Here is a 22,583-nt window from a genome sequence, read left to right as displayed (position 1 = left end):
TGTCTTCTCATAATCGACATAACTTGTATAGAATTCCTGGAATCTATGAGTTCCTTACATAGTCTCACACCTCACAGTCGTATAAACATTATCCTTCGTCGCCCGACTATACGGGCAAACCTGCCTCGCCTTGTACACAACCTTCTCCAGATCCTCCTTCGCCAGCCCGCGTACCTTGACGAGCAGCTGGACGCGCAGTCCCATGTCGAGGTCTTTCATGCTGCCGACCAGTTCAACGGTGGATTCTACGATCGAGTCTTCGGGTGTGGAGGGCATCTTGACGCCGAGGGAGGGGGCCACGGCGTTCATGGCGGATTGGACTAGTGGGGTTAGTTGGAGTGTTTTGGAGGACTGGTATGGGATCGGTAGGGGATGGAGACATACAGCACGCGCCGTAACCTGCTGCAAAGAGCTCTTCGGGGTTGGTCTTTCCGGCATCGCCGGGGCCGCCGAGGGCTTTGGCCATTGTTAGGTCGACCTTTAGGTTCTCGCCGTCTACATGTCTGGAGATGTGTCAGTTTGTTTCCTCGTGTGTTCAATGGAATAATTCATCGTACCCTGTGCGTGCGCCGACTACGTGCGCCTTTGCTGAGTAAAGCTTCGGTGCCGTCTCGGTGTTCAAGAAGCGACGGCATGGTGCCGCCATGGCATTCCGCTGCGAGACGCGAACCGCATTGCGGAGCATTGGTGTGAAGGTCCTGCTAGCCATTGTGTATGAATTGAGGTTTGTGTGCGGGTGATGAGCGGATTGATTTGTAGATATCCGAAACGGAAGATTGAAAGGACCAGGGCTAGATTGAGCGATTTACCTAAGCTCTACGAAAAGAAATCTGGAGCTATGACAGCTGTGACGTCCACGCGGCGATCTCGCGACGCTCAAAGTCATGACGTTTGCATCCAGCCAGCTTGGTGGGATCTAGCGCAAGGCACTCCCGCCGCTAGTGAAGCGAGATCTGGGGAGATCGCGCATCGCTGTGAGCCGCATATATAGGTAGGTAAGGATTGCAAATCTGCTGTTCGCCATGTGCAATAGTAATGCGGAGCGCGAGAAACGGTTCGCTTTCTTACCGTGCCGGCTTAGACATGAAATGCTACTACTTCCGCCATGCAAAAGAGTATCATGCGACGATACCTAGGTACATTGAGAACGGACACTTTCTACGGCTGCCAAAGTTCCAGCAACTTCCACCATACGCGCTACAATAGGGAAACTCTCTCCTGTTTTTAGGGCTGCAATACTGCTGGCTATCGATCTTCTTGCAGTAGAGGTACACTCGTCTTCAAAAACGCCCTAAGTTGTCGTGCGTTTGCCCTTGTCGTTCATTGAGAAGCACGAAGTGAAGGTGTGCTTGCTATAGAAACTGGCTCATCAGCAGAGGCTCCGGATGTCACAGTGCCTGCTTTTGAGCTCTCTCCTACTTGCATGGCTTCAGATTCGTCGTCTATCGGTATGATTGGTGAGGAGGTGACTCGGTGGTTGCAACTGCTTGGAGCTGCAGCGCTGCTGTGCAAATGCTCACCAGCTTCTGCTGTTCCAGCAGTGCTGGGTCTCGACTGATCTCTTTTTGGGCTCTTATCTTGAGTAGCTGAATTCGTAGATGGGAGCGAATCGGGATGTTGATCGGCTGTAAAGGTAGACTCATCTGGTTCTGGCGGGTTTTTCCATACTGTGCATCGCGCAAGTGATGCAACAACCAGAATCTTAGCATCTCGCTCATTGGCTGCCATTCCAGTATCCAACAGAATCTTCACAGCTTCGTCTACATTCAAGACTTTAGCACGCCCATCAGCAATCACATACCAATTCCTGCCTTTGTAGTCATATCTCACATTCATCTTCTGCCACCGCGCATCCATGAAACCAGCAAGCACCTCGGAAGCGAAATCAGCTGCTGGCTTCGCCAACTCAACGACTAGATAACCATACAAGCGGTTTTTGACAGCCCCGAGAGGCTCACTAAAGTCTTGCATGTTTTCGATACTTAGTCCAGTGCGCCGGGATTTATCATTCATCCTCGCGTAGTCGTAGTTCTCATACTGCTCTGCCACGTCACCATTGGCCAACAACAGAATACATAGTACTCTCGCGTCGACTTTGGCTTCGAGAAAGCTCTTCTTTCTGATATAATCATTCTTAGAGTATACCTTCGTAACATACATCTCGGCGGGCTGAGTAGGTTTTGAGTACCTCCACATTGCTAGTAGAGCATGCAATGCTTCCTCATCCACCCACCCATAATCTTCCGCCGTGAGCGCCAGTCGTACGTAGTATGGATCGGACTCGTTGACGCTGCTCTCCATTACGTGCACCCATGTGATGTCTGGGGAATGAGAACGCCCGTCACGTTTGTGTTGTAACTCACGTATGGCGCGGTGAAGATTCCGAGCATAGAGAGAGAGATCGTCATCAGCGTTAGACGACAAAGATTGTATCTTTCGCCGCAGTACGATCCTGGGGTCCTCGATGGTAATAAGATCCGCGCTGAGCGTACTGCGCGTACCGCCTTGCGACTCGCATGGTAGAAACCTCAAACGTTGCTTTGGCCAAGTATCACCCTCAGTGGGCCATGAGCCTTCGCAGGCATCGCCCACAGAGAGGGCAATCCAATTTGGGTTGGGTTCCAGCTCGAAATTTAACGGCGTATTCGAAATACCTCTGCGAATCCAAGCTCGGATGCAAGTCATCAACAGCGTCACCACGAGCTGGATGACTGTTGCCGACCAGTGTAGTGCTCTCAACCCGACAAACTGGCAAACAAATCCAGTCAAGCAAAGAGCAACAGCAACGACGACCTTTAGCTTCTGAACATTGCTTTTCGTTTCCAGCGAACGTTTGCGAGGATGTTTCGAGAACCTTGGAAGGATCTCCATAATGCGTTCTTGGACGAGCCCCCAACGGCCACTTGGCAATTTGTCTTGACCATCATTCGGGGATGCACCTTCTGCGCTAGTGCCTAGGTCGTGGGTATCATCTTGGTCAAACTCTTCAGGGTCGTATCTGGAAGTGCGAATTCGTTTATCATCAGGATGGTTCAGGATGATATAGGCTTTGAAGAGCTGATCACCCATATTCTGTTGTATTTGCAACCGGAAGACACTCTTCACCTCATAATCTCCCGTCGGTGCGAAAACATGCTCAACACTCGTTGCTTCGATTATACACGAGCATAATGCTATACTCATGACGAGTAAACACGTTCCTACGAGAAATGTTGGGTATGCATAGTCTTGAACAAGATCTGCACCCTTCGGTTTTCTCCAGTGATATGTCATGACTGCAGGTACTGCTACAGCAGCAAATTGCAGGGCAATTCCAAAGACCGCAAATATCCACAATTCTCTGCTCTTTGGGAGGGCATCGTGCACGTTGAGTGTGAGATTTGGTGGCTGGTCGGCAATCCTTCTAGCAAGTATGCCAGTAGAATCCTCGCCTTGGGTGGGAGCTTCCAACCGCTCATCAGATCCAAGGCCGGCCTCTCCGAACACGCCTTTGGGTCTGTTGGAACGGCTTTCTGTGGCAGGTCTGAGAACCCCCTGATCATAGGCATCACTAAGGTCGCCGATGCGAACTTCACTGGGTCTTTCGATTTCGATTCCATTCTGGCATGGACCTTTTTGCCCAGGCTTCATCCGGTAGACGACCAGCTCCAGAATCTTAGCATGGCCTGGTTGGCGCACGACTCCTTCCTCGGTCCAAAGCTCCGAAGTGGCATCTGAAGTCGATGAAAGCAGCTCCAGCTCTGCGGTCGCCAGTTTCTCTCGTGCACTTTTGACCAAGATTAGCAGAGTACGAGTCCTCAATGAGCGACTACTTACCGACCGATGATAGCCTTCAAGACTCTGACGTTTGAAACTCGAATCGCGGAGACTACCGTAGTGATTATGCCCAGCGGACCAACAGCAAGGAGTATATGGTCGGCCCAGCCAAGCGACATGCTGAGGAATTGTTTCGTGACTTGCTCTCCGAACAGCGTTAAGAGAGGCGCCAAATCGCTGCCGAGGTTGTTGATGAAGTCTTCGCCATTGAAGCCGTCTGAGGGGGTAGGCGTGGCGATGATCGGTATTGCGGTAGGCGTGCCGCTGGCGGTCGAGGTAGTCGCGGTCGGCGCCATGACGTTGACAAAAACGAAGGAGGAAGTGACGAAGGACGGCTGGGGTACGACGGAGCCGCGCGGGCACTCGATTTGAAGGCAGTCAAATGCGGCTGAGCTATTGCGCAGGCCAAAAATGCCGCAAGGCTGAGCACAAGAATCCCAGCAACGACGCTGGCGAGGCGGTTTGACTGACGGTGATGCGCCTAAGAAGCCTGGATTGTTATACCCTCAGTTGGCGTTGCCTCGGTTGAAGCGTGGGAATCTTTCGGTATGGTCTTAGGCATATCAAAGAGACATTAGTTGAGGGAAGGCAGGACGAAAGAAAGTTGCGGGGCTCAGGCTGAGACTTCATTAACATCAGCTATGCCTGAAGCGAAGGTGCATGAGGCAGATTGATATCTGAACGAATAAGACATCAAGCCACGCCTGACAGCAGGCGCTTATCGCTGCACTCCAGTGAGGAAGGGGCGGACGGGGCGGACGTCCAATTTTGACCAATTTGGGGATGTGTCATCTTTCAAAAGCCAATAGGGTATGCAGGTACACCAGGGACCTATCTTCTTTGGTATACGACGCGAGTGTGATTACTTGGGGTTGTGCTTCGGTTAGCAGGGGCCTGTCAGCGGGGTCTCAATCATCGCAGCTTTGCATGCCATCGTCTCGAAGATGATTGATTCAATAGTCTATAGTCTTCTTGATCGCATCGTAGACCCCTGTCAATGTCAGCAAAAGAGAGCGCCCGCATGTCAGTACATCGCAACTTACTAGTAACATCCGGAATAACGAATTGCTCGAACATGAGCCCGGTATGTGTCGCCCACCCTGTCACCCTCTTCACAGGCGCCTCTAGTCTAAGGAAGGCCTTCTCCTGGATCGTAGCAGCGACCTCAGCCCCCACACCAGCATTCATCATACTCTCGTGTACCACAATCGCCCTTCCAGTTTTCTTCACACTTTCCAGGACCGTCTCTCGGTCCCAGGGGTATATCGTCCGCAGATCTATCAGCTCAACGCTGCATCCAAAGTCCTTCTCTGCTGCTGCTATCGCGGCTGAGCATGTGTATAGTGGTGTGCCGTACGAGACGATTGTGACGTCCTTGCCTGTCTTGAGGACTTCAGCCTTGTCGAGCGGGAGGTAGAACGCGTCGACGGGTACGTGCTCGACGGCAGCGCGGTATAGTATCTTGGGCTCCATGAATATGACGGGGTCCTGACAGCGAATCGCGGAGAGGAGGAGGCCTTTGGCCTGGACGGGTGAGCGGGGTATTACGACGCGCAGGCCGGGCGTGTGGGTGAAGAGGGCTTCTGGGGATTGTGTGTGGTAGCTGGTGACGTGTCAGTAAATCTCATGAGTAGATGCTGCTGGAGTCATACAGTGCGCCATGTCCGACACTGCCTGATGGCATGCGGATGACTAGTCCTCCGCAGTTGACGCCAGTGCTTCCTGACCGATATCTGTACTTGGCCGCCTCATTGTGTATTTGGTCGAAGGCGGGGAAGACGTAATCGGCGAATTGGACTTCTGCTACTGGCTTCATGCCCTCGGCAGCTGCTCCTATAGCGAATCCCACGAGTCCCTGCTCGCTCAAGGGAGTGTTGAAGACGCGCTCTGTGCCGAAATCTCCGGCGAGGTTCATGGTACACCGGAAGACACCGCCAAATTGCACGTCTTCTCCAAACACCATGACGCGTTCGTCTGTTTGCAATGCATATCGCAGGGCTTCGTTGACGGCGGTGTAGAGGTTTATGCGCTTCGTCTGACCCTTCTGTATATCTGCAGGGAACTCGGGGTTCGCAAGGGAGGATTTGGCGGTGTGGTGGAGAATGGGCGTTGCATCGTACTCTACTGTGCCATTGAGGCGTGCGCCAGGTGCTGCCGAGGAGTATTGTATGCGTTGAAGGTGGTGTTGACAGCGGGGCCGGAGTGGTGCTTGCGGGCGAAGCAGATAGCGCGACAATGCGCGGATTGATGGTGTTCTAGCAGCCATGTCTATAGAAATGAGAGCAACAAGTTTCCCCAGAACTCCAGAAAAGGTACATGCAATAAAGTCATGCTGGGCACAAACATGCGAGCCGACGGTTGTGCGGGTGTATGCCGCGGCTACCAGCGGCTCTCCAGGTTTCAAACGTTGCGGAGTTTAGCGGGCAAGCGCCGAGAGAGGAAGGTGCAAGCACGTGATGTGGCTGAAAGTAACGTGACTCGAGGCTTGCCAAGATCAGAGGCGCTGCATAATGACGATTGACGCCAGAATGGTTCGCACGGCAGGTGGAGACTAGCGCATCCAGACTTCGATGTTTTGCGACAATTCTGCTAGATCACTGTGCGATCGTGATACAGAGGGCTTGCGGTTGTCGTTGCTTTGGGATCTACTGCAGCGTGTGACCAAGACAGCTATGACCTATGATTGCAGGAAGACGGCACCGTATTGGACTTGGCGCCTAGTCTTGAGCCTGGGGAAAGCAATACAGGCTAGCGGGAAGAAGCTCGCCCGGAGTCAACTTTGTGGCCGGCCCCTTGTACCGAAGACGCGCACACTTGTGTGATCAGAGGCAGATCTCATTGCGTGATGGAGTGACAGACTGCTGTTAATCACGCCGGGTGTATACAAAGGGTTGAGGTCTGACACAATAAGACTGCACGCGCCTTTGTCGCCTTTGGGAGGCTGCATCATACGTCTAGATCGCGGCCGTGCGCAGACCCACCAAACCGCTGCTTCCGCATCATTATTTGCGCGCCCACCACAAACCTTGGAGTCCACCTCTCTCGCCAGTCCATCTCCCCGACTCGGACACTCTTCATCTTCCCGCACTGAGGTGCTTCCCATGGCCATGAGCGCCCCTCGTCCACGCGCAGCCGCCAATGGCTCGATGCGGACTGCTCGCCTCGCCTTCATCGGCTTCTTCCACGCCTTCGCGCCCATGGTGACCGCGTTGCCCATGCCTTTTGGCGACGCGACCTTCAAGACCGCTGGGGAGGAGGTCCCCACGGACAACGATGGAGAGCGCTGGCTCCTACTGGGTATCGCCGTCGCGCTTGTCTTGGCCGGTGGTGTGTTTGCAGGTCTGACCATTGCGTGAGTACATCGCAGTCCCGCCATCGTGTCACAACGCGCTAACAGCGACTCTCCAGCTTGATGGGCCAGGACGAAATCTATCTCCAGGTCCTTGCTTCATCTGGCGAGAAGCACGAGCGCAAGAACGCGGCCAAGGTGCTGAAGCTGCTCGAGCGAGGCAAGCACTGGGTTCTGGTAACGCTACTCCTGAGTAACGTCATTACCAACGAAACCCTTCCTATAGTCCTGGACAGGTCCCTCGGCGGAGGATGGCCAGCCGTTGTCAGCTCCACCGTCCTCATTGGTACGCGCAAGCACTTCCAGCTACTCTGTTCCCGTCTAACAAGCCTCAGTCATCTTCGGTGAAGTCGTTCCTCAGTCAATTTGTGTGCGCTATGGTTTGCCAATCGGCGCCATCATGGCACCCATCGTCCTCGGCCTCATGTACATCATGGGCATCGTCGCCTGGCCGACTGCCAAACTCCTCGATTACCTCCTCGGAGAAGACCACGGTACCGTTTACAAGAAGGGTGGCTTGAAGACACTCGTCAGCCTGCACCAGTCGCTCGGACTCGAACACGAGCGCCTGAATGAAGACGAAGTCACCATTATCACCGCTGTGCTGGACCTCAAGGCCAAGGCTGTCGGCAACATCATGACGCCCATGAAGGACGTCTTCACCATGTCGTCCGACACTATCCTGGACGAGAAGATGATGGACAACATCCTGTCCGCTGGCTACTCGCGTATTCCCATCCACACCCCTGAGAACGAGAACAACTTCGTCGGTATGCTTCTGGTCAAGATGCTCATCACGTACGACCCCGAGGATGCTCTGCGCGTTCGCGACTTTGCTTTGGCCACCCTACCCGAGACGCGCCCGGAAACGAGCTGCCTTGACATTCTCAACTTCTTCCAGGAGGGCAAGTCCCACATGGTGCTAGTCTCTGAATTCCCCGCTGAGGCACGCGGTGCCGTCGGTGTGGTTACTCTGGAGGATGTCATCGAAGAACTGATCGGAGAGTAAGTCGTGCATCCTTGAAAAATACTCTGGCGGCTACATTGTCGCCTGCTCTTCCAACCAAGTTTGTACTAACGAGATCAGGGAAATTATCGACGAGTCCGACGTATTTATCGACGTGCACAAAGCGATCCGACGCATGGCCCCCGCCCCTCGCGCCCGCGTTCCTCGAGGCAAAGTCGTCACCGATATTCCCCGCAAACCTTCCGAAGCACAAGCTGTAGACTCCGAAACCGACGCGGAGCAGAATGGCAAGCCGGCTCCACGCAAGACCTCTCTACCCGAAATGCCTGAAGGCCACCCCAAGCCCTCTTTCCTCCTTCGTCGCCGTAGCAGCGGCAGCAAGGGAGCTGGTTCACCTCTTCGCAGCGACGACCCGACCGTCATGCAGCACCTGAAGCATCTCGGCCCTTCGAATGTCGCGACTAGGCCCAAGCAGACACGCATCAACACTGTCAAGATCAAGCCCGGCCAGGCAGCCGTGACCCCTGACATTCCCAAGACGATACCAGAAGACTCCCAGGCTCCCACCGAGGCAACTCCGACTGAGGGTGTAATAACCCAGGACTCCCATGCGCCTGAGGGTGGTATTGGTGAGGGCTTGCTAGCATCGGCAGGTCGTGAAGCCAGCGACGGCGTACACAGCGTAGCAGTGGGATATGGCACCATGGCTCCAAGTGGCGACCGAATGTCGTGGAGATCTGGCCGATCGGGTATGAGGGATCACGACGACGAACCTACGTCTCCGAAGGGTGGTGCAAACGATGACAACGAAAACACTCATCTCCTGGCCGACAACCGCAACGAGAACGGCGAGGCAAACAGATCACGGGCACGCTCCGTGAGCACCATTGCTTCCCTGCGCTCGATGCGCTCGCGTTCGCGCAGTCCCTTGAAAAAGCGACACACTGCTCGAAGCGGTAGCATCTCTGAGAACGTTGTCGATGTCAATGGCATCAAGAAGATCGTTTTGGAGACTACCAGTTCCAGCGACTCGGAAGAGAAAGCGAACGGCAGCCAAGTCGATGGTCAAGACGGCGAGAAGCATTCTGAAGCCGAGTCTTCGCATGCCGGGGGCAAAGGCGCAAGCAAAAAGAAGAGGAAGAAGCGAGGTAAGAAGAAGAAGGGTGGCGCTGGAGACAGCCACGAGTCGCAACCTCTGCTCGGAGACAGGTAACCCCATTACCCGTTTCGAGTATGTTGTTAATCCCGGTTTCTCACAGAGGTCATGAGCGAAATCGGTGCGAATGCGAGTGCGAAGTTTCTCAGTCATTTCGAGTCTGGCAAGATTAATAGGCATGCATCGGCGTCTTCTCCTTCTTCTACTTCGCCTTCGATGTTCAATGGGAAAATGGGTGAAAATAATGGGCATTGATAGGACTGGTATTTTTTCACAGAAGTGTATTATAAAAAGGCGTGCTGTTTCTTGGACGATGGTTGTCGTCTGTGAGTCTGGAATATATATCTACTAAGCTCGTGTACGTGGACCTTTTCTCACCTTCGCCACCAATGCATCAACATTGAGTTCGCATCCCTAACTCTGATCATCATGTCTCAACGCTACCACCGGTAGTACCAACACTCTAGTCCGACCAATAACCATAATCCTTATCCCCATAATCCCCCGCAACATCCGACCACGTCAACACGTCTTCAACTTCCTCGTAGCGCCCACACCACGCAGGTCTCGAAGATGACGGACGAAACCCCCTCGAACTAACCCCTTTCTTAACACTAGTCTTCTTGCTTTTGCCGCCGTAGTACCCCTTCCTCTTCTTCTCTCCCCAAATACTCAACTTGTTCGGCTGGTCAATACACCACAGCACCACCTCCCTCGCTGCGAAAGCATCTTCAACGGAATCATGGCCTACTTTGTCACCACCCTGGATCTTGATGTCGAGGAGTTGGCTGGACAGGTCTTTCAGTCCCCACCGCCTTTTCACACCCTTTCCCACGGCTTCGGCGGCTAAGATTGCGGAATCGACGATGCGGTCGTGTCGGATGCCCAGGGCTAACAAGTCATGCTGCAAAGCGTGTCCGACAAAGATAGTGTTACTATCGGCATATTTGAATAGCTCCATGCGTGCTTCGGTTGATCCTCTCAGAGCTTTCCCCTGAGACACCGCAGTCGCCATAGCCTGTCTTGTGATGCCGCTGTATTTCGTCCGCCAGTCCGTGACGGGCTGTGTGGGTTCAACGAGCGTATCTATGAGGGTCTCATTGGTAAGGTAGTCGATTACCGAGATGCGGGCTAACGAGGATGTGTTATTCGGGTTTATGCCAACCATCTCGCAGTCGATGGATATGGCCGCGCGCTTTGGATTTGTCTTGTAAGGGATAGGTAGCGTTGTTCCGAACTTGTATTCGTTGGCTGTGAGAATTGGTCGGGCGTGGCAGTTGAGGATGAGTGCGGTAAGTGCTGCGGGTTGTTTGCTGTCTGGGATGACTGTCCAATCTGGGACTGCGTATGTTGTCAGGGTTTGCGGTTTTGGTGTGGTGGCTTTCGGTTGGAAAGCTTTTGGCTGGAGAGCTTTTGGCTGGGGAGCTTTTGGCTGGGGAGCTTTGAATTGAGGAGCTTTGGGTTGGGAAGCTGTGGGTTGGGAAGCTTTTGGTTGGGGAGCTTTTGATTTCGAAGCTTTAGGATTGGGGACTTGTGGATTGGGGACTTGTGGATTGGGGACTTGTGCTTTGGAAGCTTTTGATCGTGGTGTGGTTCTCTGTTGAGTGCGCTCCTTGATGAATGTAATTTGTTTGGACGGTCGTGGCGTGGAGGACGTATCTTGGGCATTCGACCATGAAGGTATTTTTGTATGACATGAAGACTCAGGGTCCGTTGTGAGAGTCGTCCAAGTCATAGTCGTTGCTATCCCGACACGAGAGGCTGCGAACTCGGCGTTCTTCGTAGAAATTGTGCCTGGGGCATTGATCACCTCCAGAGTAGAAGTGCTGTCACTCGCAGTGGTAGGTACCGCATGCTTAGACCTAGAATGATCTGACAAGGCTTTGGCGCTGGCGAATGCTTTTGTGCAAGAAGTACATGTGAAGGCTGATGAAGCAGGTTTGGAGCTCTTCTTTGGTGCCATTGGTGTGACGTTTTCCTATCAACGATAACAACGTGAAAATACAAGCCCGTAGTTTTGCTTCCAAAGGAGGAACAAAGGTTATCATGAGTATGGATGATAGCGGCGGGACGGGCTGCTGGTGATACCTGCCCAGGCTTCCATGCTGTGTAACAACGGAGGGCAACGCAGCCTACCCCGCCGCCCACTCAGTGTTCGCCACGTCGGCCCAGCGCCCATGCGTCTGGCACTCATCGCAGTGATGAAACCTTTGCATGGTAGTAGATAAGCCGTGTTCCGCACATATGTACAATCCTAGTGAGGTCGCAGGGAAGCACGGGTATTCTAGTGAAAGGCTGAGGTGGCGTTGCCTCACGGCGCTTTCGTGACACTAAGTTGAACGGCTTTGGAGGTTCGGTGCGGTCACTAATGTAGAGTATGGGTGCCAGCATAGAAGCAAAGTTTGATCAGGGTGCATCCTTCGTGCGAGTTGGAAGGCGCGGGCGCGTTGTGACACTCGGTCGCGCCATTCCATAAGAGGAAAGGTCTCAGAGCGGGATACGGGTTACGCCCGAACAGCAACACATACATCCATCAGTGCAGTCTTCTCAGTCCGAACTCCGAACAACATGGTCAACGTCGTTGTAGAGCCACTGCAGCTCCAATAACAATCATTGCGCCCAGCCGAGTCAGCATAGTAGGTGACGATCGATAAGAGAACGTTGCACGTCGCCGCTCGCGTCGTCATCTCCAAGCCCCGCGTAAGGCGAGCAATTGCGCAAGGCGCCCAGCGGCATGGCCATTCAAGCACCAGCCTTGCCATCGCGAGACACCGCCGGCAGTATACCAACAGTTGCTTGGTACTTATGGAAGATTTTGTCAATCAACAAGGATCGGGTGGGTGTCCTGAAGCTTGCGTTGATGCTTATCAAGCTCTATATAGTGTCGCAGTCTCCCGCGAATATCGTGCTACACTACGGGCTCGTAGAACGCAAAAATGTTCTCCGCCGCCTCCTCGATGCTATCCTTGTTACTAGCATACTTTGTCTACATAACGACTTACAGGGTCTTCTTCCACCCGCTACACAACGTTCCCGGCCCCTTCCTGGCGCGTCTCAGTAAATTATGGCTTGCGTGGCACGTCCGAAAAGGACAATCGCATGTCTACTTCCCCAAACTACACGCGCGATATGGGCCTATTGTGCGCATAGCACCTGACCAAGTCCTAGTCTGCGACGAAAACGCCATCAAAACCGTTTATGGAGCAGCGACGTCGTTCACGAAAGGGGATTGGTATCGCATAGCTGGCGCACCTGACAAAAGCCGGAAACCCGCCGAGGAGGTTCTCGATATGCTGACAGAAACCAACATGGAGAAGTATCGCAGGCAAAGAAGAGCTATCGGGCCTGCCTATAGCATTGCGGGGTTAGAAAAGCATGAGGGATTGCTTGATGCCTACATCGATCAGTACGTCGGCAGGCTGAAAGAGTTTGGAGGAAAAGAGGTAGATCTTGCGGAATGGACCCATATATTCGCCTTGGAGTCTATGAGCCAGTTCACTCTTGGCAAGAGACCAGGATACACGGAGAAAGGCAGTGACGAAGGGAACGGAGATGCCAGCGATGCGTTATGGCAATGCTTCACTGTGATTGGCATCTTCCCATGGCTCGTAAAGCTGATGCATGCGATACCGAAAGTCGGCATGTTGCTCGTTCTACCCGCGTCCCTGCTGCTAGGTGTGCGACTACCGAAGGTTTGGCCCGTCTTCAGCTTCTCTGCTCCGACAATAATGCAGAGATTGAAAGCACTGGATAGTACGAGGAACGTCAAGTTTCCCGGGGACCGACCAGGGCTCTTCCACGACCAAGGAACAGATGTCAAGCCATTGGAGCAACAGGGAGATGGCATTGAAGAGACGGATATGTTGGCTACTTTGATGCGTCTGCATCATGACAAGGAGGCACGTTTCCCTCCTTCATGGGTTCTCTCGATAGCTCTTACCAACTTCGGCGCTGGACATGACACGCTCATGTTCACCCTTTCTTCGGTCATTTACCATACGTACAGGTCGCCAGCCATCCTCACCCGCCTACGTAAAGACATGGAAAGCCAGGGCATCTCAAAGAATACCAAATACTCTGAAATGATCCAGAAGGTACCATTGTTCCTCGCCATTATGAAAGAAAGCATGAGGATCTGGCCTACGCTCGGATGGTACATCCCTCGCCTCGTGCCCGCTTCCGGAGCTACACTATGCGATACCTACCTTCCACCCGGGACTACAGTCGGGACTAACCTCTGGGCTTCACACTTTGATCCTGAGGTCTTCGCAAATCCAACTAAGTTTGACCCAGACAGATGGCTTTCCGGTGGTAGCGAAGACAAGATGAAGGAGATTGGCAGAATGGACAGTGTGTGGATGGGATTCGGGGGTGGAGGTAGAAGCTGCCCTGGCCAACATCTTGCGAGGTTCTTTGTTGTCAAAACACTGGCTCGGTTGGTTATGGAATGTAATGTTGAGGTGACGGGAAAGCCGGAGATTGGTGGTTGGTTCCAGTGCACCATGAAGGGCGTTAATATTAGCGTCAAGGAGAGAAAGACGCACTGATAGCAGTGAAGGAGGGAAAGGTGGCACATACGTCTGTCTGCATATCGGAGTTTTATAGTAGGTGCAGACGGTGCCTTGTCTGGAAACCCTCCCAGGAGGGTACTTGACGTCATTGCGGCAGTCGATGCTCGTTCTTCTATTTGTAAACTGCGATAGTGTTGACGATGAGGCGGGCGGAGCTGAGGTCTGCAACCAAAGGTGCGGCCCGAAGCGTCGGAATGAAGAGTTCCGATGTCGGAACCGCCCGGCGAGCGCATCTCACCTAGACACCATTTGGCTGCAACACTGAACACCTTGAGGCCCAGATCATCTTTCATTCCCCATCATGTGCATCTGTCTCATCCTGCGGGACTTCCCTTCGCCATTCTCATCTCCTGATCTGCCCCGCCGATCGCCGATCGCACTCTATCCTGCTTGATTGTGGCGTCAGTCGTCCAGTAACGCAACAGGAAAACAGCCCCCAATTGATCTCCATGCAGCGGCACGGCGCGGGGAGTATTAGCAGAATGCTTCGCGTCCCAAAGACACAAGCTGTGTACACTCTACATGTCTGTCAGCATGGAGTACAATCCAGGTAAGGGTTGCTCAGATAGCGCAATATTACCCAGTAGATTGCGTCCGTCCCAAGTTGTAACGGGGCTAACGAGACTCCAGCAAGCCGGGGATCAGATGAGATTGGCGACTTTCCTGACATCATAGTCACATCGCACGATGAGCTCAATACGCCGGGAAGACCACGCATCGATCTTGAACCTTTGTTCTACGATGGCCATCGCCAATATGGAACTAGCCCGGGGAGGGGGGATGCTGCGAGGAAGGTTCTTGAAGATTGGGAAGAGAGATACAAAGCCGACCCAATTTCTCAGGTCGATTTCTTTCGCCCGGAAGAGCTAGACTCAACCTGCGGCGCCTCTTCAAGAGACGAGGACGATGAGCTGGAACTTGACGTTGGTGATGAGCTGCTGACGGACCATACGGTGCCCCAAATCGTTGTTCATCAGCCAGATGGATCCAACGCGTCTGCAGGATTCATCGAGAAACCATCGTTGAAGAAAGCACTTCCATTAAGGCAGGAGGCACGTTTCGCGCCGGTGAATAATCTCGAGAATACACTGAGGCCCGCTATTCGTCTACGGCGACATAGCTTCAGTAATGTCTCCGTACAAGACCTCACCAGGGAACCAAATTTGAACGCTTTCGCGAAGCCAAAGGTCCACCAGACACCACAGCCATGGAGTCGCATCGACGCGGGTCCGAAAAGTGGATGGAAGATGCGTTCACGATGTTCGCCTTGGCCAGAGACCGGGCACCTCGTCGATATTGTGGTAGTCTATTTATACAACTCCGGCTTGTGCGACACGTCTACGGACCCCGATCTTGACCTAGACGCTTTCCGACATCAAGCCCAATCTCAAGTGGAAAGCCCTAGTAACGCCCCAACGCAGCCGATCCGCCGTGCTAGAACAGATATCGGAAGAATGCATCGTCAAGTTTTGCCGACCATTTTCACGAACACCCAAAACCGCATCCCTTTTGAGAGCGCCAAGCCGCGACCCGTGAGCTGGATACAGGATGAAAATATGCTGCGAAAGCGGTTACCTGGCAGCCGGGTTATCACTGTCGGCTTTGACTTGACTTCCATGCTCTCTACCGTACCTGATTTCGAGGCTGCAGCGCAGCGACTCCATGAGCGTTTGTGTCAAATGCGAGAACACCGTCAAGCACCAATTGTGTTTCTTGGTCACTCATTTGGCTGCTTGATCATACTACACGCGCTTGCATCACTTCCATCTGGCCATGCTCTGGCCTCGAATGTCTTACCCCACACCGCGGGGGTGTTTTTCTTCTCTTGTTCACTTTCTAGTCCTGAGAGATGCGCTCAATCATTCACTAAGATCCATGGAGTGAAGCCCAGCGGAAAGGTTCTCAATGACCTCCTTAGCAGTGCTTCCATGAGCCGGTTACGCGAGAAGGCGAAGACCAGCTTAGTATCTTCACGACAAGGGCAACAAGACGCGTTCAGAGGCCCATCACGTGGGAATCAGAGCCCATTAAGTATCAAGAGAACTGCGATCGGGTTTCCAATAACACAGATACACGCTCGTGGAGATGACCAAGGGACTGGTCAGGGCTCAATCAGCGAACTCTTCGGCATTTCAACCCGTACCTTGATATTCTCTCGGGATGCTGCAAACGTGCTGAAGTTCGCCGCTTCTGATGACGTGGACTTCATGCGTTTGACGTTGCTAGTAAAGGCCAATTTACAATTGTTTGGCCTTCTGCGAGCGTCCATCGATAACAACCCAAGGGAAGTCGACGCTCTACTTGGAGAGTGTGTCAGTCCCAATCTACGTGATAGGTGGTAAGTACGCAGATTTCTCATAAGCGACGGAGATTTCAAGTTCAAGAGGTGCGATCTTGGACTCTGGTACGGGATATGTCCTCCGGGTCATATGAATGTTTCGGGTGCACTGCATTAGGCGCACTTTGAGTAATGACTGACCATATCAAATAGGCAGCAAACACCACTTCAGATCGCCGTAAGACTTAATCACGAGAAACTTGTTCACCGTCTTCTCAATGTCGACGGGGTAGACGTCAACGTGCGTGATAGCCAGCTGAATACGCCACTCCATCACGCAGTCCGCAACGGAAACGAGACGATCATCAGGGCATTGTTGCACCATGGCGCAGACATTGCAGTGGAAAATACACACAAGCGAACACCAAAAGCTCTTGCTGAAAGACACAAATCTCGTAGGCACATAGCGAAAATGTTGCGCAGTCGCGTGGTGAAGGGGCCAGATCATCGTCCCAGCGCCCAGAGGATAGGAAGTGGTCAGTCGCCCACTTCGAGAGAGGGCAAATTAGCGTGCAAGAATTATCAAGTCACAGTGACGGAAGTGTATGCATCAAAATCTAGCGACAAGCATTGGAGTGTGAGCATCTCAGTTGAAGCGCTTCTGTACGGAAGCACCTCGTTGAAAGATGTCCTTGGGCAGGTCAGGCCCAAAGAGGTCGCCGGAAAAGTGCCGGTCTGTACTTGGGTGCACGTTCCAGAAAACAACGTAGGTTCGCAGCCCCTCTGAGATCTTCTTGCATATCGCTGATCAATCACAGATGGTTTGGGTCGAGGTATGTAGCGTGTCGATATCGATTACTTGCGCTGACCCAGGCTAGGATCTGTTTTCGAAACTAGGCCTACACCCTGCGATATGGCAAGAGACCAGGAGATCTGTTACAGGATCTTTGCGCAATGTGCGTTCTTTCTATCGCTGTTCTTACGATTACTGACTAGGATAGCGTGCTATAACTCCTCATATCGGAACAAGTGACCATCATTCAATCTTTGTACGCTTCCCATCATAGCTCTTTGATAGACGCTGCTGACGCGGTCAGATTCCTTTCTTGAGCTATGAAGCCAACATGCGACACGAAAGACGGACGGAATATGTGCATGAGGTTGACCAAGAGCACTCACTACAAAGCCCCGCTGATGTGAACATACCGGGATCAGTGACAATGGAAGTCCTGCGCAAGATGTCGCACAAATCATCGTCAATAGAGCCCGAACTTCTAGAAGTCCCTGTCAGACACGGTCTGAACTTTCTACCATCATCCGACGATTATGACTCCGACTTTTCAGACACCTATGACGCGGACGATCCTGATGATTTGGAAGAAGAGGAAAAGGCTTTGGTTACCGCGTACCTACATGACCCTCCAGCTCTGCATATCCGACGGTAAGTTGCTACTCATTTACTTGAGTCCATCTGCTAACGGTGCAGGACGTTGGACCAGTACTACTACCATATGCTTGACAATACGAAGGAGCGCGACATGGACCAGGTCGTGTCTCGATGGGCAAAACACATGAAATCCGAGGCTCGGCACAATATTCTTATGGTGGATCAACTCTGGCTTTGGTCCACTCATCAGAAACTGTCTCCAAACAAAGCTCAAGACAAGGTATCTGAAACTCGGACGAATCGTGAGCAGATGGTAATGAACAATGGGAATAAACTGGATGAAGAACCTCAGGACCACTATGTCATATCTTGCTTCCCAAGCAGAACAGGAACCGGCCAGCAAGCGCACCGCGTCATGGATGATCTTAGACTACTAGTCTTAGATCCGACGCACCGAAAACGATATCCCATCCGTAAACCGGAAGACCTCACTTCACGCATATTGGAGACCTGCTGCAGCGTCTTTGATAGACTGCTGGATGCGGAGCCGCTTCGCTTTTTTCAGATGTTCGAAGAGAGTGTTGGAACGTTAGTAGGTTTTGAGAAAAGTGCTCTGCTTACTATGGCTGACTTTCGAAGGACGACAAGGAGAGTCGGCTCTTTCGATCCTTTCAACGCGGGTCTACACATCTTATGCAGCTCAAAGCGACCAATAAATACTACGAGGAAAGAAAAAATAAACTTCTCGTCGATCTTCTCGACATCCGCGAAGAAGTGAAGCTCTTGGTTGAGATAAAAGACATCCTCGATGAGATCAACATCATTCTCTCAGTACTAGACATACAACGGACGGTCATCGAGCAGCGACAGAAGGCGGAAGGGTTCAATTTCTTGGGTAATTCAGCTGCAGAGGATCTCATCAAAGCCGACATAGACGACTTCAAGAAGCTTGAAGGTCACAGCCGCACGATACAAGAGAAGGTATGGCAGACATTGCAAAGAGTGGAACAGAGCTAATTCACAACAGATCAATACTTTGATGGATCTCAAACAGAAGGCTGCGAATGCCTGGGAAGCACGAGAAGCTCGTGAAACCACAGTTGCGGCGAGTAAACAAGGAAATGTAGGAAATCACCATGTTGTCTCGCTCTGCCCAGCTTACAATGTACAGACAATCTTGGTATTCACAATCGTGACCATAGTGTTTCTTCCTCTGTCCTTCATGTCATCCTTTTTTGCGATCGGCATTGCCGCTTTCCCCAAAGACAATATCACTGGAGAGACCAACTGGCCGCTTGGTATTGTTACCGGCCTAGTATGTAAGTGGCTTTCCCCTGTTGGCGTTCTCGTCAAGGCTCCTCTCGCTAATGCATCCTCACAGTCGGCATTTCTCTCAGCGTTTCCATTCCCCTCATCGTTCTCGCACTGAACATGGAGCACTGCGCAGCGACTTATCGAGAACTACGTGACAACTACTTCGCGCGCACTGGGATGTATCTTATCGCGCTAGCGATACCCATAATACCAGAGAGATGGGCGAACATGTTGGGGGAAGAATGGAATGCAAAGCTGCGAAGACGCTATGAGGCGTATACAGAGGATGGGTCACGCGACATCATGTCTAGCTCCACGTTGATGGTTCACAAAGAGCGAGGGGAGACATCGATAAGTTAACATGTAGTAGTGAATCAGATGCAATGAAATCGATGGTGCATGCTTCTATCATAAGCTTAGCTACAGTGCTGACAGCCAGAGCGATAGCACGTGGCCTTAAAGGACTTACTTTGTATAACAAGAAACCAAATAGGCCTGCAGCCTACATAACGATAAGATCTCACAATTTAGTCAACCCAACGTTTGTGTATGCTCTGAGGTGTTGTTGAAGTCTTCGCAACAACATCCTCAGCCAACTGCCACACCCGAGCAAGCACATCCTCAGCCGCATTGCTTCCAAGCCAAGCGCGCGCCTTTTCAACAACCAACTCCCAAGTCTCCTCCTCGTCCTGCATCTTCTTCTCCAGAAACAGGACTACGACTGCAGTAGCCAGAAGCTGTTCGGAGTTCTGCTCGTTGAGTTGAGCGTTACATGAGCTAGCGGCGTCGCGGTCGAGCTTCATCTCATCGAACGGAAGCTTATCGATGGCTTCCCAAGACCCTTCAAAGGACTGTCGTGCGATGAGGCGCTGGAGCAGGGTGCCGGTCTCTTCCTGTACTTTGTGCCTTTGTGGCGGAGAGAAAGAGGGACCCATGGCCGACCGACTCGACCGTTTCGAACCCGACCGACCCGTTGACTCTAATACTTGCGCAGGAGATAATGTGCGCAGCGCTGACGGTTGGCCAGGATGAGCCATGGGTGCTGCACTGGCTTTCTCGAAACATCCAAAGCCCATGTCTTCGTCTGAGCCGGCGTCATCCACTGTGCTGTTCATGCCAAATAGTGCAGGGCCAGCAGCCATCCTTCTAGCTTGGAAGTGCCCGCCTTGTCCGCCTCCGCCGCCTCGCCCGCCGCCAGTACGGGCAAAGGGGCCGCCGCCGTAGCCTCCACGGAACATAGCGAAGGATCCAGACTTCGCCGACGCAGATGTAGGTCCACTGGCAAATCGTGTATCGCCACCATACGAAGTGGTAATCGGTGATCTGCATGCTTGGCCATGCTCCAGGACCTCCCAGTCATCGTCATCCGCTAGATCAGTCCGTTTCACTGTCGATTCCAGAGCTTTTTGACGTTTTTCGGCGATTTCGGTCTCGTTAGACTCTACGGCTACAAATGAACAGTGCTTGCCGCCGACCTGGAACTCCACTCCAAGACGGACAGCCTCGCGTCTCTGAAGCAACAGATACTGAGAGCTATACTTCATTTGGAACAGGACGTCAGTATCGCCAACGGTAGCTTCAGATAGCCATCCATGACCCTCTTCGAGCTCCTGTGTTGCTTTGCGGGCAGCAAGCTGGTGAATCATCTCGTCGGCCTCGTTGCGTACTTCTACTGGAATCTCTAGCTCCAATGGGCCTTGGGGTGAGGTGCCTTTGAGAACAACACTCTTTGGTTGCAGGTGTGATGACTCTGGAGACATGAGGAGATAGACACAGGTACGGTTGAACGGAAAGAGCGCTGGTATCTCGTGGGGTGTCTGCAAAAGCGTTGGGCGCTTTAGCTCCGGAAGACCCGCGAAGATGTCCTTTGACTCGCCGTCCTTGGGATGCTCTTCCACTACGTCCGGATTATAGAGCGAGATGGGCTTCGCGTCGGTGTCTGGGACTTTCGTTTGCTTTTCGTCGTTATCGTTGTCCATATGAAGGTTAATACGAAGGTTGTCGGCAACAGACTCGACGCTGTCATCTTCGTATTTGACTTCGAGACTGTAATCCTGGATATGAGGGGTGAGTGCACCCTTCAGCATGCGAACAATCTTGCTATCAAGCTTTTCGTTATCTGCAACCATCTGAGCGAAGCCTCTCCCGGCCCTCGCGACGCCTTCAATGAGCGCACTAGACACACCTCCACCTATACCGATGGGGAAGACACGGACGTTGCCATTCTTCGTGTTCTTGAAGACGTAGTCGAACAGCTGGTCTTGAGCCCAAATGTCGCCATCGGTAAGTAGCATGAGCTCGGTAGGAAGTTCGGTGTTGCGAGCTTCGAAACAGGCCTTGACCGCATCGAGTGTCTCGGTCCCGCCAAAATCGGCCCCGAACGCTTCTACATGTCGAATAGCCTCCTCCAGTGTATCTTGGCCATACAACTGACTCTGTTTCCAAAGAAAGGAGTAGTTGCTACCGAATGAACAGATGTTGAACATGCAGCCGATAGGGATCGATTTCAAGAAGACCTTCAGTGCCGACACCAGCGTGGGGATCTGGCCGCCCATGCTACCCGATCGATCCGCAATGAAGATGATCTCGGGCTTCTGCGACTTGAGATTGAACTTCGGTACCAGTGTGGTCATCAATGCTCGCTGATTGGGGAGCGTCGGGTGAGTCTCCAAGATCGCCTGAGGTACGCCGACGTCTTTTGCAACCACCTGTAACACGAAGTCCTTGTCTAGGCCTGTGGTACCTAGGGAAAGCGTGGCTGAACCTTGCGAGAGCAAGGCATCCTCATCGATGGTACTTGTTGAGAGCGACCCAAGCGTTACTTCGATGGGATGTGATGGCGAGATGACCTTCTTGATGGGAACACCTTGTGCCATCTTGACATCCACGGTAATGGAGATGCCCTTCGAATCAGTTTCCGCAGATGTCTCTTGGAGCTTTCCGGGATAGGATCCGTAACGGGGTGAGATAGACGTAGGGATGGTAAGACGAATTCCATTGACTTCGGCATCGTGCTTCAGCTCTTGGATATATTTGATGGACACATGCACAGATGCGCCTCCGGGGATGTTGCTGATGGCAGTTGAGAAGACATCCGCCGCCTCATCTAGTTGTTCAAGCAGCGCTGCGGCTTCGCCTCTCTCCTTGGCCTTTTTGTAGGTCTTCTTGGCTTCGTTCTTGTCCTTGACTAGGCCGTAGATGGTACGCTCGCCGATTTGGCAGAAGAACTCGACAACGCTGACGCCATCGAACAACGGAAAGGCGTATCGGATCTCATCCAATGGCTCCTTGGACCGGTTCACGAATGTCTGCGTCAAGGTGGTGCGGGCGGCCGTGGAGATAATCGTCGTGTGTGCGTCAACCTTAATCTGGGGGAGGTATGTTCGCTCCCGCGTTCCGGGATGGGAGATGTAACAACCGCACACGTGGCGCATCGTTTCTGTTCTTGTTCGAGGTTTGGGGAGATGAGAGTTAATGTTTTTGGTGTCTGTCAGGAAACAGCGCGCGCGCTCCTGATATACTTGACCGGCCGGCTGCTGCCTGTTACAACCTTGGGTGGGGAAGTCCCTACCGCTGAGGTATGATAGGCCCCCAATGGTCGTGCCAAACTTCGAGCTCATGAGTCACAAACTGCGGGGATCGTACCATCAAAAGGGTCCGGATTATGGTGTTGAGAGCCCCATAACTCGTTTGAAGCTGTTCCCATTGACGAGCACTTCTCTTTTGGTAAGTACGTTACAGTTAG

General features: G+C 52.6%; 7 protein-coding genes across 7 annotated transcripts; 3 read left to right on the top strand and 4 right to left on the bottom strand.

Annotated features, from left to right (window-relative positions):
* Positions 1 to 54: 54 nt before the first annotated feature.
* J4E93_007086 (uncharacterized protein) lies at positions 55 to 4,112 on the bottom strand (the record flags this gene model as incomplete). Its single annotated transcript, XM_049344996.1, has 7 exons — positions 55 to 320; positions 385 to 503; positions 558 to 698; positions 1,802 to 2,321; positions 2,364 to 2,491; positions 3,197 to 3,766; positions 3,817 to 4,112. 7 exons carry the CDS (start codon positions 4,110 to 4,112, stop codon positions 55 to 57), a joined length of 2,040 nt encoding a protein of 679 aa, XP_049197921.1.
* A 657-nt stretch (positions 4,113 to 4,769) lies between these two features.
* J4E93_007085 (uncharacterized protein) lies at positions 4,770 to 6,082 on the bottom strand (the record flags this gene model as incomplete). Its single annotated transcript, XM_049344995.1, has 3 exons — positions 4,770 to 4,807; positions 4,860 to 5,419; positions 5,469 to 6,082. 3 exons carry the CDS (start codon positions 6,080 to 6,082, stop codon positions 4,770 to 4,772), a joined length of 1,212 nt encoding a protein of 403 aa, XP_049197920.1.
* An 835-nt stretch (positions 6,083 to 6,917) lies between these two features.
* J4E93_007084 (uncharacterized protein) lies at positions 6,918 to 9,345 on the top strand (the record flags this gene model as incomplete). The annotated part of the gene is made up of 4 exons (XM_049344994.1): positions 6,918 to 7,168; positions 7,225 to 7,451; positions 7,501 to 8,170; positions 8,253 to 9,345. The coding sequence occupies 4 exons, from the start codon at positions 6,918 to 6,920 to the stop codon at positions 9,343 to 9,345; spliced, it is 2,241 nt and encodes a 746-aa protein (XP_049197919.1).
* Positions 9,346 to 9,751: 406 nt separating this feature from the next.
* On the bottom strand, positions 9,752 to 11,251 carry J4E93_007083 (uncharacterized protein; the record flags this gene model as incomplete). The annotated part of the gene is made up of 1 exon (XM_049344993.1): positions 9,752 to 11,251. The coding sequence occupies one exon, from the start codon at positions 11,249 to 11,251 to the stop codon at positions 9,752 to 9,754; it is 1,500 nt and encodes a 499-aa protein (XP_049197918.1).
* A 994-nt stretch (positions 11,252 to 12,245) lies between these two features.
* On the top strand, positions 12,246 to 13,835 carry J4E93_007082 (uncharacterized protein; the record flags this gene model as incomplete). Its single annotated transcript, XM_049344992.1, has 1 exon — positions 12,246 to 13,835. One exon carries the CDS (start codon positions 12,246 to 12,248, stop codon positions 13,833 to 13,835), a length of 1,590 nt encoding a protein of 529 aa, XP_049197917.1.
* Positions 13,836 to 17,357: 3,522 nt separating this feature from the next.
* J4E93_007081 (uncharacterized protein) lies at positions 17,358 to 18,541 on the top strand (the record flags this gene model as incomplete). Its single annotated transcript, XM_049344991.1, has 3 exons — positions 17,358 to 17,578; positions 17,624 to 17,741; positions 18,224 to 18,541. 3 exons carry the CDS (start codon positions 17,358 to 17,360, stop codon positions 18,539 to 18,541), a joined length of 657 nt encoding a protein of 218 aa, XP_049197916.1.
* An 824-nt stretch (positions 18,542 to 19,365) lies between these two features.
* On the bottom strand, positions 19,366 to 22,272 carry J4E93_007080 (uncharacterized protein; the record flags this gene model as incomplete). Its single annotated transcript, XM_049344990.1, has 1 exon — positions 19,366 to 22,272. The coding sequence occupies one exon, from the start codon at positions 22,270 to 22,272 to the stop codon at positions 19,366 to 19,368; it is 2,907 nt and encodes a 968-aa protein (XP_049197915.1).
* Positions 22,273 to 22,583: the final 311 nt, after the last annotated feature.

This window comes from Alternaria ventricosa, assembly GCF_023758065.1.
Source record: "Alternaria ventricosa strain BMP 2768 chromosome Unknown scaffold_12, whole genome shotgun sequence".
NCBI lineage: Eukaryota > Fungi > Ascomycota > Dothideomycetes > Pleosporales > Pleosporaceae > Alternaria > Alternaria ventricosa.
The sequence above is the reverse complement of the archived record's forward strand: the minus strand, read 5'-3'. Positions and strand labels throughout refer to the sequence as shown.